Source organism: Metarhizium robertsii (genome assembly GCF_000187425.2).
Source record: "Metarhizium robertsii ARSEF 23 chromosome Unknown MAA_Scf_1, whole genome shotgun sequence".
NCBI classification, from domain to species: domain Eukaryota; kingdom Fungi; phylum Ascomycota; class Sordariomycetes; order Hypocreales; family Clavicipitaceae; genus Metarhizium; species Metarhizium robertsii.
Genome location: NW_011942149.1, coordinates 691163 through 708299, shown reverse-complemented (window position 1 = coordinate 708299; position 17137 = coordinate 691163). Strand labels below are relative to the sequence as shown.

Here is a 17137-nt window from a genome sequence, read left to right as displayed (position 1 = left end):
GTCCGCCAATCATCTTCCCCATACCCCAGTCCTTCACCTCCGGTCTTTCGGAGGACCGTGATAGCTTTTGACTCACGACTGCAATCTTCTCCTGCATCGTATCCTGCCGTCCCCTCCGACGTGCAAACGATTCCTGAGAGAAACATCTTGTATTTTCACAAAAGGGAAAGCCATTGGCCATCCCCTGTCTGAAAAGCAACCAAGATGGCCTCCCTCCGGTCGTGCGCCACTCCCCTGCGCTGGGCGACCAAATCCTCAACCCTCAGCTTCGTGCGATACAACTCCTCCCACAGCAGCTCAACCTCTGCCATTGCCTACAAGGCTCTTCGAAATCGCTCTGCCCCCTTGCCCGTGACCAACGCCCCTCCAGCATGGTCCGCCCAAGCCGCCGTTTCCAACATCCTCTACGAAACGCCCACGCCGTCCATGGCCCCGCCGAAGCGCCATATCCTTAATTGCCTGGTCCAGAACGAGCCTGGTGTCCTCTCTCGTCTTTCTGGTATTCTGGCAGCTCGTGGGTTCAATATCGACTCGCTAGTCGTGTGCAACACCGAGGTGGAGGACCTGTCTCGCATGACCATTGTCCTGACTGGCCAGGACGGCGTTGTCGAGCAAGCTCGTCGACAGCTGGAGGATCTTGTCCCCGTCTGGGCGGTGCTTGATTACAGCAATGCTGCTCTTGTTCAGCGTGAGCTGCTCTTGGCCAAGATCAACATCCTGGGCCCCGAGTACTTTGAAGAACTGCTCTCTCACCATCGTGAGATAACGGCCGGCGAATACGACCGCGAACATACTCCCGAAGGTGCTGAACAAGCTCAGTCTTTGGAAGAGACGTCAGCCGACTTCCACCCTAGCAAGCTGGCAGCCAGTGAGGCTTTGCGTCACAAGCATGAGCACTTGAAGACCATCACGTATTTTACTCATCAGTTTGGTGGCAAGGTTTTGGACATCAGCACCATTAGCTGCATTGTCGAGCTGTAAGTTCACATGAACCGTGGCGTGATGCATTCGCAACTGGACACTAACGTGGTAATTACAGCTCCGCTAAGCCCTCTCGAATCGACTCTTTTCTCAAGCTCATTGCTCCCTTTGGTATCCTCGAGTCAGCCCGCACCGGTCTGATGGCTCTGCCTCGCTCCCCTCTCCGTGGGCCTGCTGAGGAACCTCTAGTCAAGGAAGCCGAGGAGGTCGTTGACGCCAGCCAGCTCCCCCCTGGTTAAATTTTTTTCTTTAAAGTCAAGCATCCTATGGGGGGGTCGTTGACCACTCGGCGTCTGAAGGAATGGGAGCTTTGTGTATAGTTGTTTATATTGTTGGTTTATTTAAATTCAACGGCTGCCTACGCTACTTGGCTTTTGTGCGCCCAAATCCATTGTTGAAGAGTTAAATCAAATACCGGTAGCTCAATTACTAGTTCCTTCCCTCACTTTAACAGGTTGCCCTTGTTGACAACGAAGCCCTCGAGCGCAGCTATTCACCTGTTAGTTCTCTTCTCCAATGAACATGAACTCGAATCACGTACCAACAGCAGCCCACAACCGATTCTCTGCCTCGGGAAAGACGAGAGACCTAGGACTGTAGAAGACTTCATCTGCAACCTCCTCGGGATGTCGAGGCAAGCAGTGCATAAACTTCCAGCCCTCTTTAGCGCCGCCCCTCTTGGCCAAGTCATTCGTGATTTGATATCCTGCAAACGCCTTTAGTCTCTTCTGCTGCTCACTCTCTTGGCCCATGGAGATCCACGTATCCGTGACCAACACGTCCGCACCCTTGATGGCTTCCTCGGGGACCATAGTCTCCGAGAGTTTGCCAGGTGAGCTGACCCCCTCGGCCGAAGAGATGATGAGCTGCCTCATCTTATCGGGGATTCCATAGCCAGCAGGGGATGCAACCGCAATATCAACGCCCATCTTGACGCAGCCAATGGCCAGATCAAACAGAACATTGTTAGAGTCTCCCACCCAGGCGACCTTCAAGCCATTGAGACCCAGGCCAGGTTCAGAGGGTTTTGAAGAAGGAAAGGCCTCGTGGATCGTGAGAAAGTCAGCAATGGTCTGGAGGGGGTGGAAATCCTCAGACAGGGCGTTGATGACAGGCACGCTGGAGTGCTTAGCGAGATTGGCAACGTCAGAGTGAGGCCCGACACGGGCGACCATGCAGGAAGTCATTGACGAGATGACAACTGAAGTGTCGTACAGGCTCTCATTAACCTAACACGCGGTCAGCAAACATGGCAAGTGTGGGAGTTTGGGGTTCAAGCATACACCGAGCTGAATGTCATCCTTGCCCAAGAACATGGGATGTCCACCAAGCATCGTCACCGCCGCCTCGGTAGACACACGCGTCCTCGTACTCCTCTTGCTAAACATCATGGCAATAGTCTGGCCCGACAACGAAGTGCTCAGCGAGGGCGGCGTTTGACCGGCCTTGACGGCCTGCTTGCGCACAGCAGCATTGCGAACTATGGATGAAAATTCAGCGGGTGTCAGGTCAGCGATTGACATGAGATGCCTGGGTCCTGAGGATTGAGAATATGCCCGTTTTTGCAGGCCGTTGAGGGCGAGACGAGCTGTGCGTAATGTTGATGGTTTCATGGCGAAATGTGTCTTTGAGTTGGATGGAATGGGTGTGTGACTGAGTGTGGAAGAGTGAGGGGGAGCGACCGGCCAGGATGGTGCTGCAAGTGATGCAATTGCTATCTCACTTAATACTTATGCATCACGACGTCTTGGGATTTTGTGAGCTGGATGGGTATCATTAACTGGATGGAGTCATTGTCCCATTGGTGTTCGCCGTTGGCGGAGCAGTGGTACAGTGCCGGGACTGTGTTCCACTTTTTGACGTTGCTTCTTTCGCTCTGAATATTACGGGAAGGGGACTGGAGTAATACTGACCTGCCGAAATGAAAGAAGCCACATGCTCGTATCCAGCTTGAAAATTCAAGGCGTCCAGCACTGGGCGAAGCAAAAACGCCATTGAAAATTGCTGTCAGTATTTCTCTCCCGTATTGATACAGAATGTATTATATTTTCATCACTCAGCTTGTAGCTTCACAAACAACATCGAGAAAAATTATACTTGACACAACCTCTTGGGAACGAAGCTGCTCTAGGGTATGGCTAGTAGACTTGGCTTTAGCCTGGGGTACATGTACATACACATGTGCACCGATACGGCATGCATGACAAGGCACCGCACTTAACCGGCCCCTCATTGCGACGGGCAAAAAGCGGGCTAGTCCTAATGCGTGGTGCCTGACTCTGTGCATAGCCAATTAAAAATATTTCCTCGTCATCCGTATGGGTCAGCCCTGGTTCCTTGCTTGTTGCGACCCCCCAAGGTTTGTGACATCTGGACCCAGACCATGCCTTACCAACCCGATGCCGGGCATGACCTTTGACTGACGTCCTTCGCTGTCGTTCTCATCAAGGAATCCTCCCATCTACACCATCATCATCATCTTCTCCTCAATTCTCTTATCCCATCAGCCTTCCTTTCTGGCTTCTCAAACATCAAACACCCTAATTCTGAGTTCCTATTAATCTTTTCTCCTCCCTCCAGCCCCTCCTACCCGATCCACCCCCGGCACTTGTTGCTGGCGATGCCCCTCCAAACCTGAGAAACTTGAGCAACGTCATCATGGCCGCTTACGCCGACGAAAGATCCCCGCTGCTCGCGACGACGAATGACCAGGAAAATGAGACTGAAGCAGATGCACGAAATGAGTCGTCGCCTCTCTTAGGAAATCGAAGAGACTCTGCTACAGATGGCGACCACGAACACCACGACATCTCACCAGATTCTCCACATAAAGGCGAGGCGCCGCATCGGAAACGAAGATGGCCGTCTCTTATTGCCATGGTCATCTTGGCCTCGTTAGTTATAGTGGTTATGGTCCTCGGCTTTGTAGTGCCGCCGGCCGTCCAGCAGTACGTTGAGAGTGCAGTCGTGTTGGAGCCAACAGACCTGTCAATTGAATCGTTGACGGCGAATGGGGTTCGTGCTCGTGTAAAGGCCACGTTCCAACTTGACGGGTCAAGGGTCAAAGATGAGAATGCGCGTCGTGTTGGGAGACTTGCCACAGGAATTATGAGACAGCTTGGTACTGCCTCGACCAAACTGCGCGTGCATTTGCCTCACTACGGCAATGCCCTTGTCGGTACTGCCGACCTGCCGCCCATCACACTCAACCTTGTAGATGGCCAAGTCACAAACTTGGATTTTGTCACCGAAATTGCCCCCGGCGACACGGACACGATGCGAAAGGTGGTCAACGAGTGGCTCAAAGGAAACCTCGAGACACTGCAGGTTACGGGAGCCACTGCACTCAGCTTGAAATCGGGCATCTTCCCACTGGGAACCCATGATGTTTCAGAATCTATGGTATTTGAAGGTCAATCTCTCTACCGCGCCTTTGCTTCCCTGTATTTTGGTCAAAAGACCATTAAATAATGCCCAATATACTACTGATTCCATGCACTCTGGGCTAACCCTTTCGCAGCCAATGAGCTTCCGTCCATGCCCGAGTATACCATGCAGAGTCTCGTTTTCCATGACGTTCCCACTGGTGACAATGGCCAGATGGGAGTTGGCGCAAACGTATCCATGACAGCCTACAACGAATTTCCGATCGATTTAACCATCCCATCCCTTGGATTCGAAGTCCTTGTCCCAAACTGCAACTTGTCTCAGCCCAACATCAAGATTGCAACCGCCGCGACCAGTGCCATTGATGTGCACGCCAAGTCGAATGTTACTGTGGAAGCAGAGGGCATTATCCGGGAGCTCCCAGAGTCTCTCACCAAGGCATGCACCCCAAGTGAGTTTTCACCGCTGGACAACTTCATGAAGCTTTATCTGCATGGAGAGGATGCAGAGGTGTTTGTCCGCGGAAAAGCACCCGAGGGTGGTGACCTCCCGGGATGGATTGGCGAGTTCATTGAAAGCTTCACTGTTCCCGTGCAATTCCCGGGACGCTCATTGGATAACTTCCTACGCAACTTTTCACTTGACGACGTCGACTTTAAATTGCCCAGTCCATTTGCCGACCCAAGCGACGCGGACAGCAAACCACGGGTATCTGGCACGGTGCTGATCCTTGCTGCCATACCTACTGACCTGGACATTAACATTGAAGTGACCAGCCTTCGTGCCAACGGCGACCTCCTGTACAAGGGCACAAAGTTTGGAGAGCTGCACGTTGATGAATGGCAGAAAGCCACTTCCAACATGATTCACAGCCCTGGCGACGGAGAGGATTTACTCAAGGTCGTCTCGAGAATCGTCGACACTCCCATCGACATTACCGACAGCGACACATTCTCAAACATTATACAAGAACTTCTATTTGGCGACGAAGATATCATCCTCGACGTTAATTCCACCGTGGATGTCAAGGTGTCGACAGTCCTTGGCAACCTTGTCATAAGAAGGGTGCCCGCAGCGGGCAAAGTTCCCGTAAAACGTCCGTCATCCACATGGTAGATTGCGATCCAGGCGAGAGCACCATGTTTCCTTGCGTCCAGTTTTATGTCAAGCACATGAAAAGCGCTCGACTGTCCCCTGGCTAACGCGCTGCAGACGTGCCTGGGGACACGCTCGCGGCCTTGAACCCGCAGGTCGGGGAGGTGCATATCCTCAATACTTCTAGTACAGGCGTGCATATACAAGCATCAGTCACTGTTACGAACCCTACACCATACACAGCATCAATACCATATGTCAACATTCATATTCTTGAAGACAATTTGTTAATCGGCGAAGCTATTACGAAGAACTTGCATTTTAAACCTGGTGTGAATACAAACATTATAGTGGAGGCAACATGGGATCCTCCCTCGTTTGGCGGAAAGAAAGCCCACAAAGCAGCTCGTCGTCTGCTATCGGAGTACCTGTCGGGAGAGAATACAACGATTACGCTGCGGACACACAACGGCACAATTCCGACGGTGCCAATCATTGGCGAAGCACTGTCCACGATCAACTTGACGTTATCAACACCCCGGCTAGAACTGCCGGGTGATGAGGACACGGAAGGCCAAGGCTTTATTCGGGACGCCACGTTTCACATTCTTTCATCCACTGCAACATTTATGCTTGCCTCACCACTGCGCTACGACACAGTTTCTATAGAGTACATCAACGCTACAGCTTTTTACAATCACACTGAGCCGATTGGCCAAATTATACGCGACGAACCATTCGACGTTTCGCCGGGTGTCTCGCAAACTCCACGACTGCCAGTTGAATGGTCGGCGGACCATATGGGCCTTGATAAGCTTAAGAAAGCCCTAGGTGGGAAGTTGAAGTTGGATGCGGTGGCGGACGTTACGGTCAGGGTGGGATATTGGTTCGAGACGGTTCATTATGTAGGCAAGGCAATTGGTGCGAGGGTTTCTTTGTGAATGACTTGTGGGCGTTGGGTTGGGTTGGGATTAGGTACATGGCAACCTTTTGGTTTTAAGAATGGCGGTCTAACGGTTTTTTTTATTATACAGGATACACGGAGGGTTTGCTCTACATGCAGGCGTATGCGAATTTAAATACACTTAGTGCTACAATAATGGTACCATAAACTGTCCTCTTTTGAATGTCTCGCAGGGTTGCAACTAGATGAGGAGCGCAAGGGAAATGCAGCTCTTGATGAAGTCATCGCAGCTTGGGACTCCCCTCAACAGCCCGCTCAATCGACAAGCAATAATAAGAGCTACAAAGTTGCAGGCAAGCCCCGTCTTAGCCAGGGATGGGTCGAGAGTAACCTGCCGACATGTCTCAAGCTACAAAGTCACAAGCACTCTACACTCTACGAGCAACAGGCACATTGTGGCAAATGCATCACAACACCAAGATACATACCTCATCGTTCTAATCAGCACGTGTCAGCACGAACGCAAGCGCAAATTGAAGAAAGGAAAAAAAAAAAGGTAAGGGTATCAGCACCTTTTGGTATTCTATTTCTCTCTCCCCTGGATCCCCGTAGGATTTGCATTAAAAAAAAGAGAGAGGAAGTCGTGCCTGTTATACAATAAGTCAAAGTTCAGCCAAGTCGTACGCCTGCCTCCCGTCTCTTCTTCAGCTGCTGCGCCGTGGCGGCGCTCATGCCGCCGTCCCTGCCGGCGTCGAACAGACTCTGAGCCTCTCGTCTCTTCTCATCCTCAATCTTTTTGAGGCGCTTCTCCGTCTTGCCCTTTCCGCTGCCCTTTCCGTGGAACTGGTGACTCAGGTGCTTGAAGGCCTCCTTTTGGTCGAGCGACCGGCCGTGCTCGTCCGTGTACCTGAGCTCGACATTGGGCTTGTAGGTATCGGAAAACAGCTCCGCCATGCGCCGGGACTGCTGTTGGTCTCGCCACATGTTTTGCTGGCGGGCCCAGTCTTCGCGCTCGCGGACCGTCATGCGGTCTAGGCGTCCCGAGGCCCGGTCACGCTCGCGCTGCTGCCGCGTCTGCTCGTCGAGCTCTTCCTCGAGGATGCGTTTGCGGGCGAGGAACTCCTCTCGAGCGCGTAAGGCCTCGTAGTCGGAGTCGCGGGATTCCTCGATGAGCCCGCGCTCGCGGAGGAGGGAAAGGGCCACGCCCATGCCGGCGCCAATGGCCTTTTCTTCCTCGACGCCCGTTTCTTCTTCTGGTGCTTGGGGCGGCGCGGATTCCTCCTTGATTGCAGGTTGCTCTTCGTGCTCGCCATTCTCCATAGGGTGGTCCTCTGGCAGACCTGGACTTTGGGTTTGAGTTTTGTGCCGTCTTGGCTTCTTCTCTTCCTCGTCGTCTCGTTTGCTCAAGCCAGACACGAATTCTGAAATCTCTCCAATGACTAGGCCCGTGCTTTCGCCGGTGCCGTTTGTCTGCTGCTCTGCCTCGTCATCTTCCTCTTTGAGCTGCTTTGCAATGTCCTCCGGTCTAGCCTTCTTTCTCTTTTTCAGAGCGCTCTTTCTTTGCAGTGCTAATGAGGCCTGAAGGTCGTCATCGTCTACAAATGTATCCGCTTCAGCTTTTCGCTTCTTGCTGTTGCTCTCTTTGGTGTCCACATCCATGGCATTGCTGTCTTGTTGGGTTTCAAGAGGGAAAATATCGTCATCGTCGTATTGCTTTTGTCTCGTGCCCTTGGATTTCTTCTTCTTGGGCTTCTTTACTTTGATTTCTGAAGGGGCGAGGTAGTCGGAAGACATGGGCGCATCGCCAATAATGTCGTCAAGGCTGATGGTGGCTTTACCTGCCTTCGGGGCTGGCTGGCCAAGGATATCAGCGAGCTCTGCAATTGTCCCACTTCCGTCGAGCGTGAATTTCTTGCCCTTCTTTCCGTAAATCTCGTCGTCGTACTGAGCCAGGATTCCACCCTGACCTTCCTCGTCGTCATTAGGGTCGTATCCCGGTCTCCTCTTCTTGAGATCGAGCCTCTCGCCTAGCTTTTCCTGCTCACGCACCCCCAGATTCTCGAGCTCGTCGCCTTCTTCCTCATTCTCTTCAATCGTGGTATCTTTTAGCGTGAGAACCTGATCTTCCCCACCGAGGAAATCGGATGTCTCGTGTGCGACTTTGATACCAGCAAGATCCTTGGAAGTGTACTGAACAGCGGCAGCTGCTTCAGCTTCGGCTGCAGCAAGCTCTGCCTCTAGTTTTCTCGCCTTGTCAATCTTCTTTTGTCTCTTCTTCTGACCCATCAGCCATGCCTTGGCGTCGACATCGCCCTTCTTGGCGTCCTCCTCGCCGAGGCCCTTGCCTTCCATGACTGCGAAGCGCTGAGCTTCATCGCGAGCCTTTCGAATGGCGGCGGCTCTGTCTTCACGCTTCTTTTTTGCAGCCGCCGCCTCTTGGTGCTTCTTATAGTTTTCATACGACTCAGCTTGTCGACTTTCGAGCGTGCTTGCTGCCTCCTCGTCCTTGGATCTTGAAGATGGGTCGGATTGTATGGCAGCACCTGGGACGGGCAAAGGCTTCATGCCCAATGACACCCTGATGCGGTTGGTTTCTTCGATCGTGGCGGCGTCCATGGTATCAATTTTCTGATGCAGCTGTGTGAAAAACGAATTATAAGCGCAGCTGAACCGCAACAATCAACTTATGACAGTGGCGCAGAGCAACCATCTGATACAAAGCTACTCCGAACAAAGTTCAAGGTCTGACAATTCGAGGGATCTGGGTCCGGGACATCAAACTCACAGAAGCCGGCCTACCAATGTGTTCTACCTTCCACGTGACCGGACCCACAAAAAAGTTCCCAAGCACCTTTATCAAGGCCCAAAATTTCTTTGCTTCACATCTTTTTCTTCTTCTTCTCAACCACGGATCTGTGCCCGGCAGTCCCTTGCTTCTACGGGAGTCCAAGGTTGATTGCTGTGCAGCTCGATAACCCTACGGAGCCATCAACTTGTTATGGTGTCAATGTCCTATCGACAGGTCCAAGAAAGACTACCGCTGCGCTGTTCGGTTGTCGAAAGACTACCTGAGCCGCGTGGTTGCCAAAGGCTTTATATTCCACCCCTCTTTTCCGAGACCGTCGGTCGGTGAGGTTGAGGCAAACCATATCGCCTACATTCTTTGTGCATGTTTCTGCTGGGTGAGAAGTTTTTTGCGGCCTGGAGGTGCACACGTTGGTTTGAGGATCCGTCTGCTTCGAACCCGCCGAGAGTATCACACATGCTCTTTTGCCAGCGCCTTTGTCGCATCGAATCCCGAAGACCTTTCTCGCCAGTCTCGTCGTAGATAATGTTGCAGTTGTAATTTTCTTCGTGCTAAGCCCTAATGAAGTACTCGCAAATACTCCCTGCACGTGTGCTTAGCAAAATAATGCCAAGCAATCAATCCCCAGGGTGAACACGTCTGACAAGGCCCTGAGATTTCTCGTAAAGCCTATATTGCACTAAAAGCGTATCATTCCATGTGCCCCGAATTCGACAGGCGCACGCCCATCCTGGCCCTTCTGGTGTGAATTGCTCGGCGGGCTCACTCTTTTTGCTAGGTGCGGCTCACGTTCTGCGAGACAAGGGCTGTCAAACAGCAGGCATGTTACTCCGTAGTAGCTTACCAGAATCACATACTTGAGACCTCGAACATACAACTCCAGCTCCCAACTGTACAGATATCAGAGCTAATCGAGTTTCTACACGGCTTCTGCTACGCTGTGACCCGTGTGAGCAAAATCTATACTTTTATTTTACAACAAACCAAGAGCCGGACAAGGTTGGCTACGTTTGGAATACTTGAACATAACAATACCATTCTAGAATGGCGAAATATATTTCATCTATCCCCATGACTATGCCCCCAATCGCATTTTGCCACATTGACTGAAATTTTCAAGCGCACCTTCCACTTGTCCAGGCAATCCACTCATAATAGCTACTACCGAATGCCAACCACATATTATTCAATCTTACTAAGGAGTAGCCTTGCTCATGCTAATGAGACGCTTGACACCGACCTATCAACAGTTAGTACACACTCCATGATGTTCTGCTACTAGGCATACATACCATCCAGTTGCCGCACTCTTCAGTTTTGTCTCTCTGAATCTCAACTTGCAGCTTCTGCGCCGCGGCATAGTCCTTTGCTTGAATAGAGTCTGCCAATTGTGTGAGCTGGTCAATAGTGGCCGGCTGAACGAGCTCTTCGTTGTTGAGATGATCAAATAACAGATTCAGTCGCTTTTGCGTGTCGTTGACCTGGGCAGCAAAGGTGGCAGGCGCCTTGGCCGCAACGCGCTGCATGTCTTGGCTCAGGACGTCAACTAAACGCTGAGCATGAGCCGGGATGTGCGAACGGTCGCCGGCGGGATGCTTGGCCTTTGCTGGAGGCGCGGCGGCCTTGGGAGGCGGCGGTGTAGCCTGTGGGAGGTTGGAAGGCGGTGGTCCAGACGGAGGACGACCGGCAGGAGGAGGACCAGCTGCCTGACCTTGCTGGGGAGCGTATGGCGATGGAGCATACTGGCCTGGCGAAGGTGTCTGTTGAGGAGGCGCTCCGTAGGGGTTTGCTGGAGGTGGTGGTCGGCTGCCGGCGGTGGGAGGGGGAGGCATGGCCGACGTAGGAGGCTGGTTGGGTCGCTGAGCAGCCGGGCTGGGAGCATATCTGTTTGATGGAGGTGCGCCAGCTGGGGGAGCATTATAAGGAGATGCTGTTCGAGGGACAACCTGGGGAACTGGCGACGGAACGGCACCGGGCTGTGGTGCAGGAGGTGCGTACTGGTTGGCGGTTGATGACGGCCTGGGAGGAGGGATGCCATGAGTTTGCCCCGTCAGCGGCGACTGCACTCGAGGAGGAGCCGCACCCCTAGGAGGAGGTGGTACCGCTGATGTTGCATGTCCGTAACCACCAGGCGGAGGAGGTCCAGTCGGGGGCGCACTCGAGCCTGCAGTTGGACTTGTCGATCCAGGGAAGGGCGAAGTGATGGGAGCAACGGGTGTAGATCTCCTAGGCACGGCCTTGGTCACCAGAGGGACGTCATTCCAGTTCTCCGCGCTTTTAGCTCTGTTGGGAGGGGGAGCAGAGGGCGTGGACGAAGAACTTCGAGGAGGGCCGCCTGCCATAGGTGGTGGAGGCATCATACCTCCCCCATAAGCGGGCTGAGTAGTAGGCTGGTATCCCATAGAAGGTTGATAACCCTGAGGTTGATACTGATTTTGTGGCGGATACTGCTGTGTCTGAGTGACGGGAGCGTGCGGCTGACCAAGGCCGCCATAAGGGTTCGCAGACGACCCGGTCGTAGCTGGCTGAGGTGTACCATAACCAAGGGTAGGCTGCTGCACCCTGCTTGCCGTGCTGGACGTGGCCTGTCTGGTGGTGGTTTGGCGCGTCGCAGCTTGCGCAGCAGGCTTCTTGGTCGCCAGCTTGACACGGTTTCTAGCAATTTCAGCGGCAGGGTAGCTGGATGGCAAGAGATCGAGATACTTCTGCGCAACTTCCAGCTGGCCATGGCTGGCGAGAATATCAGCATACTCAGTGTACTTGTCGTACAAGGTTGCCAACTTCCAGTCAGAAGTCTGGCTTTGTTCGCTGTCCTGGAATTTGGTGACCTGTCGGAATACAGTCACCTTTTCAATGAAGTTCTGTAGGGATTTTGCGTGGACAGAGAAAGTCGAGCCACCAGTAGCCTCCTTCATACCGGCCTTTTCAGCTTCCTCGAGTTCAGCGACCCAGATGGACACAACCTTTTCCAGCTTTGAGCCGACAAGATAGCAAAAAGATGCATCCTTTCTCGAGCCGCCATCCTGGATTCGGTCGCCCAGAGCTTCGCAAAGGTCAGGGAACTCGGTCGGATCTGAAAAGGTGCAGATAATTGCCATGGTTTCTTTCCAGTTCTCAAGGTCGGCGTTATAAACTACATCCCAGAGATTCTTCGCAATGACAGATCCCAATAGACGCAGGTAGCTAGGCATGCCGCTCTTTTGGGAAAGGTAAGCGGTCTGGACCTTGTCGACGAGCTCCTGGCCACCGCAGTTGGCAATCAAGAAGGCGTCTGCAATTCGCTGCTCCTTGAGACAGATGTCGGTGGCTTTGGCAAAGTCACCCAACATCAACGCTTTGGTGATATCCTTTTCAACAGAAGTGTCACCATCAGAGAACAGGTGGAACGGGTTGTCAGTCTTGGCTCCCTTGGTAGCTGCAACACTCGACAGGAAATCATCACCCTCATCTCCACCAAAGAAATCGGAAACTTCCTTGCTCTTTTGCTCGCCCTCTTCGTCAGCCTTGGAATCAGTCTTTTTCTCATCGGCGTCGGCGTCAGCCTTTGATTCACCATTGACAAGCTCATTCTCCTGGAGACCAAGATATTCAACAATCTGTCCTCGAGGGTTGTCTCCAGCAAGCGTCTCGATTACTTTCCAGTCAGCCTTCTCTTCCTCGGTGTGAGCCTGCGAAGCACGCTCTTCGCAAATAGCGGCAACATCGCCGGATTCGAGTGCGGTCTGGAACTTTGCGCTTGCGTCAGAGACATCAGCATCAGCAGAGAACTTGGCAATGACAATCTTGGAGGAACGCTTCTGTCCAGGCTGCGATGGGTTGGCCTTGAAGATGACAATCTTTCCGCCAAACGCAAACGTAGCACCAACGGGGCGTTCGAACCAGTTGGGTGCCTTATTGAGAGACCAAGATGCGCCCTGTGGCTGCGTCTGGGCGGCTCGGAAGAATTCCTCGCCATCCAAGTTCTTCTCCGCTGGGGTCTGGGATGTGTCTGGGTTGGTGTTCTGCAGGGTCTGGATGGTGATCTTGCCGTCGAAGCTGGCCGTGGCAGACAGGTTGGGGTTGTGAGGATTGAACCGAGTCTGGAAAGTCCAGTTTGTCATCTCGGGCAGCTCGCCGTACTTGTCGCCCGTTTGAGGATTCCAGACTAGCGTGCGGTTATCTTTACCAGAAGACAGAAGCAAGTCGCTGTCTTGGCTGCACCATGAAAGCGACAGAATGCCCTGTTCGTGGCCCTGAAGAGTCCTCTCGGGGGCATTGGAGTTGCGCAAGTCCCACAACAGCAAGACTGGCGTATTGTCATCGGGGGTGGCTGTCAGGAGCTTGGTGGAGTTGTTCGGATCCCAAGCAATGGCGCTTACGGCCTTTCGGTTGTTGTTGAGAGTGAGTGAAGCCTTCTTCGTCTTCAGATCCCATACCGTTACAAAACCTCCGGCCCCGCCAGTGGCCAAGATGTGTGACACTTTTCGGTTCCAAGCCAGGCATTCAATATCGTCAGATCGAGCAGCAACGTTGCCCAGTCTGAAGGGGTTCTCAATGTCGTTGACATCGAATATGTACAGCTCGCCCTTGGCTCCGCCGGTAGCCAGAATGTGTGGTTTTAGAGGATTGAACTGCAGTGCCTTGATGGCACCAGTGTGCTTGTTGGTCTGTGAGATGAGCGCATCAGGAGCACCAGCCTCAAGCTTCGCGGCGTCCCAGAGCTCGAGGGAACCATTCTCGAGTGCGCCGGCAATGATACCCTTTGGATGGTCGGAATCCGCAGATCCCCAGGCAATGTCATAAAATCTAGCACATTTGTTTGTCAGTTTAGCACATCCCTCTGTTGAAAACTATCGCGTCATACCTAGACTCGGTGGTGATGCTGGCTAATGGCTGGAGCTCCAACCCTTGCAGTTGATCATCCAGGGAAAGATCCCATAGCTCTAATTTGCTTTCATCTGAGAAATCGGCGTCCACCGCACCGGCACGAGTACCAGTCACCAGGAGAGGCTTTCCTGAGCCCGGAGACCAGGCAAAGGTAGCCGTTCGTGGCACTTCTCGAAGGCGCACCATGGTGGCGGGGGATAAACACGACCAAAGAGAGCCAAGACGAGGCCCGGCGATGCGAATCGAATTTCAACTTCCTATAGCTTAAATGCCAAGCCTATGAGTTTCGAATTAGACATGTAGGGCCGGAGAACCTGTTGCAGGAGATAAATACCAGAGTGAGGAATTGGGAGCTGGCGCAATGGCATGTAAGTCACGAATATGATGCCAGATTGCAGGCTCGACGATTATATGGGACCCTCCTGAGCTCCCAACGAGGGACACGTCCGTGCCTCCCTGGATTGAGACGCCAGGATAACAGGGGTAGTGTGGAAAGTCACGTGATAATTTGGGTGTATGCAGGACAGCCTCAGTTAGCAGGCCAATAAGAGCTTGAGCATCAAAGCTACTTCATCAGGCTACATAATTTCTTTTAAAAAGACGGCCTGAAAAGAAGAGGGCCTAAGCCATTTTGTGTTGTTCCGATACCGTGTCAACATGTCGGAGGCTGCTCGCTGGAAAGCCACGGTGTTTGTGGGCGGTCTGTCATCTGTCGTGACCACAACTCACTTACTCGATGCTTTTATTCCATTTGGAGAAATCGTTGAAGTGCAGCTACCCAAGCCCGACTCACGAAAGTCAACGGATGCTCACCGTGGCTTTGCATACGTTGAATACGAGGACCCAGAAGATGCCAAAGAAGCCATCGATAATATGGACCAGTCAGAGTTCTTTGGCAAAATCTTAAAAGTATCCCAAGCAAAAGCCCCCAAGAGCGCGGATGAAGGCCTAGGCAGCAGGAAAGCCGTCTGGGAACAGGTTCGTCACCCGCCTCCAGACTCACTCCACAGAAAAGATACCCATGTTAACACTTTGCAAATAGGAAGGTTGGTTGGCGGAGCATGCCGCGGAAGAACAATCTGGAGCTTTGGGAGGTGATGAACCAGCTGCCAATAGTTCTGCAGCCGATCCTATGCAAGGGCTGGAAGGGTTGGATGTAGCTGGGCCGAAACCAGTGTGAGGATTTATCACGGCTATTCCAGTTGTCACATTGTTTTATTAAAGGGAGGATAATTGCATAGCGATGGTGTTTTACGGAAAGGGTGAATGTAGTATCTCAAGAAAATCGGTACTCTATTCTGAACAACAGGGAGACACAAAGTGAAGAAAATGAAGAGCTCTCAAGGCAGGTCTCAATTAAAGAGCTGTTTTTTCCCTATGTTGACATGTACAAATGTTTTGCCATTCGCAAACAAAATGAAATCCTCCGGCCCTATTTGTCCGGCAACATTTTAGTGATGCTCATCTTGGTGATCAACAGCACGGCCTCCAGGTCCCTGTCTGGCGAGTCGGAGGTTCTTGTCGACCATGAATTTTCGAACACTAGAGTAACCAGCAGCAAAGATGGCGAAACCAACAACGGCGGCTAACGTCATCGATTAGATTAACAAGTTATGTGTGTAGGTACATGCCGACCGAGGTATTCACGTACCGAGAGGAATTAACTCAGCGGGAATCTGCTTGAGCTTGCGCAGCCGTTGGGAGACGGTGTGGCCTTGGAATCAATTAGCATGCTGCGGAGCATCATGACGAAGATTCGTTCAAAGAGCTTCCAGTCAGCTAGAACGGAGTCGTTCGGCACGTACCGGCCTGGTCTTCCTTCTGTAAAATCACCATCGTTAGCTCCATCTCAGGCAGTGCTCATTCACGGCAGACTCACGGGAACCGGTCGCATCATGCGGGCCGTGGGGCGGAACATTCGGAGGGCGGCGGTGGTACGCATCTTGAAGAGAGGAGATTGGTCTGTATAGAAGCGGACGTGGTGTGAAGCAATTGACAAAATTGTCGTTCTTTGGGTGGTGATTCAGAGGTTGCCGAGCATCTGGTGTTGCAATTGCCCATCGGCCCACTGGTCGGTTGTGGTTGCCTTACCCCATTGGTTGGCGGGCCTGAGGCACAAATTGAGCCACCAATACCGGAACATCTGATTCCAAACCGAGAACGTCAACCGCATCAATCTCACCACAAGTGCTCGAGTTCAATCGCCCACCCCCGCGTCAAACTTGCCCTGTCCTTGGAAGCATCAATCGAAACAAGTCGCCATGGCTGAAGAAGATGGTCAGGAGCTTGTCACCAAGCCCTTCAAGTTCGTTACTAGTATGTGCCGATAATCCCTCCCCTAAAAATCATGGTCTGATCCTGACCCGAGGCTAACAATTCCGCAGCCGGTAAGCTCCAACCCGACGAAAACCTCGTGCGCGACTCGGCGAACAGTTCAATTGTGTCGAATTCTGCGTCCGAATACTGACACGAAATTTCCTTATAGGCACCGACGCTCGCTTTCCTAACGTGAACCAGACCAAGCACTGCTGGCAGAACTACGTCGACTACCACAAGTGCATCATTGCCAAGGGGGAGGACTTTGCTCCTTGCCGTCAGGTACGGCAGTAGAATTGACGGTGGTGCGAATTCTAGAGCACAGAGTTTACTAACTATGCGGTAGTTTTGGCTGGCTTACCGAAGCTTGTGCCCCTCTGGATGGTATCAGCGATGGGATGAGCAGCGAGGTGAGTGTTGTCACAACCATGCCAAGGTTTCCACAAGGCTAATGAATTTGTCCACAGAGGCTTCCAACTTCCCCGTCAAGCTGGACGCGTAAGTTTTCATCAGTGGCGGTGTAAATGATAATTGGTGTTGATAGAGGATGGAGTAGCAGCTATGCTGCAAGTGTATTACTCGGGAAACTCGGTTCTACAGCCGTGATTACGGTGACGTCAATTGAGAAACAGCCTTTTGGACACGTTTGATGTGTTGCACAAGTGATGGTCGTGACGTTAAAAACCCTTAAACCCTTTGTATTGAGTCAATTTTTGACTTTGTGAATGTCGCCCCGAGAAAATACCAATGCCCCCCGCCTGATTTCGGGGCAGAAAACGCCG

The 17137-nt window shown here is 52.4% G+C and overlaps 8 protein-coding genes across 8 annotated transcripts; 4 read left to right on the top strand and 4 right to left on the bottom strand.

The window, feature by feature from the left end:
- Nucleotides 1-204: 204 nt before the first annotated feature.
- Nucleotides 205-1220, top strand: MAA_07650 (acetolactate synthase small subunit; the record flags this gene model as incomplete). The annotated part of the gene is made up of 2 exons (XM_007825648.1): nt 205-977; nt 1040-1220. 2 exons carry the CDS (start codon nt 205-207, stop codon nt 1218-1220), a joined length of 954 nt encoding a protein of 317 aa, XP_007823839.1.
- Nucleotides 1221-1423: 203 nt separating this feature from the next.
- MAA_07651 (Aspartate/ornithine carbamoyltransferase) lies at nt 1424-2594 on the bottom strand (the record flags this gene model as incomplete). The annotated part of the gene is made up of 3 exons (XM_007825649.1): nt 1424-1470; nt 1523-2210; nt 2265-2594. 3 exons carry the CDS (start codon nt 2592-2594, stop codon nt 1424-1426), a joined length of 1065 nt encoding a protein of 354 aa, XP_007823840.1.
- A 1045-nt stretch (nt 2595-3639) lies between these two features.
- On the top strand, nt 3640-6404 carry MAA_07652 (pre-rRNA processing protein; the record flags this gene model as incomplete). The annotated part of the gene is made up of 3 exons (XM_007825650.1): nt 3640-4393; nt 4502-5464; nt 5581-6404. 3 exons carry the CDS (start codon nt 3640-3642, stop codon nt 6402-6404), a joined length of 2541 nt encoding a protein of 846 aa, XP_007823841.1.
- A 632-nt stretch (nt 6405-7036) lies between these two features.
- On the bottom strand, nt 7037-8983 carry MAA_07653 (SART-1 protein; the record flags this gene model as incomplete). The annotated part of the gene is made up of 1 exon (XM_007825651.1): nt 7037-8983. One exon carries the CDS (start codon nt 8981-8983, stop codon nt 7037-7039), a length of 1947 nt encoding a protein of 648 aa, XP_007823842.1.
- A 1385-nt stretch (nt 8984-10368) lies between these two features.
- Nucleotides 10369-14225, bottom strand: MAA_07654 (COPII component protein; the record flags this gene model as incomplete). Its single annotated transcript, XM_007825652.1, has 3 exons — nt 10369-10413; nt 10466-13958; nt 14017-14225. The coding sequence occupies 3 exons, from the start codon at nt 14223-14225 to the stop codon at nt 10369-10371; spliced, it is 3747 nt and encodes a 1248-aa protein (XP_007823843.1).
- Nucleotides 14226-14696: 471 nt separating this feature from the next.
- Nucleotides 14697-15219, top strand: MAA_07655 (RNA recognition motif domain protein; the record flags this gene model as incomplete). The annotated part of the gene is made up of 2 exons (XM_007825653.1): nt 14697-15017; nt 15082-15219. 2 exons carry the CDS (start codon nt 14697-14699, stop codon nt 15217-15219), a joined length of 459 nt encoding a protein of 152 aa, XP_007823844.1.
- A 271-nt stretch (nt 15220-15490) lies between these two features.
- On the bottom strand, nt 15491-15981 carry MAA_07656 (BcPIC2; the record flags this gene model as incomplete). Its single annotated transcript, XM_007825654.1, has 4 exons — nt 15491-15624; nt 15691-15753; nt 15845-15860; nt 15919-15981. The coding sequence occupies 4 exons, from the start codon at nt 15979-15981 to the stop codon at nt 15491-15493; spliced, it is 276 nt and encodes a 91-aa protein (XP_007823845.1).
- Nucleotides 15982-16300: 319 nt separating this feature from the next.
- MAA_07657 (cytochrome c oxidase polypeptide VIb) lies at nt 16301-16857 on the top strand (the record flags this gene model as incomplete). The annotated part of the gene is made up of 5 exons (XM_007825655.2): nt 16301-16355; nt 16424-16426; nt 16525-16637; nt 16702-16765; nt 16823-16857. 5 exons carry the CDS (start codon nt 16301-16303, stop codon nt 16855-16857), a joined length of 270 nt encoding a protein of 89 aa, XP_007823846.2.
- Between the last annotated feature and the right edge of the window lie 280 nt (nt 16858-17137).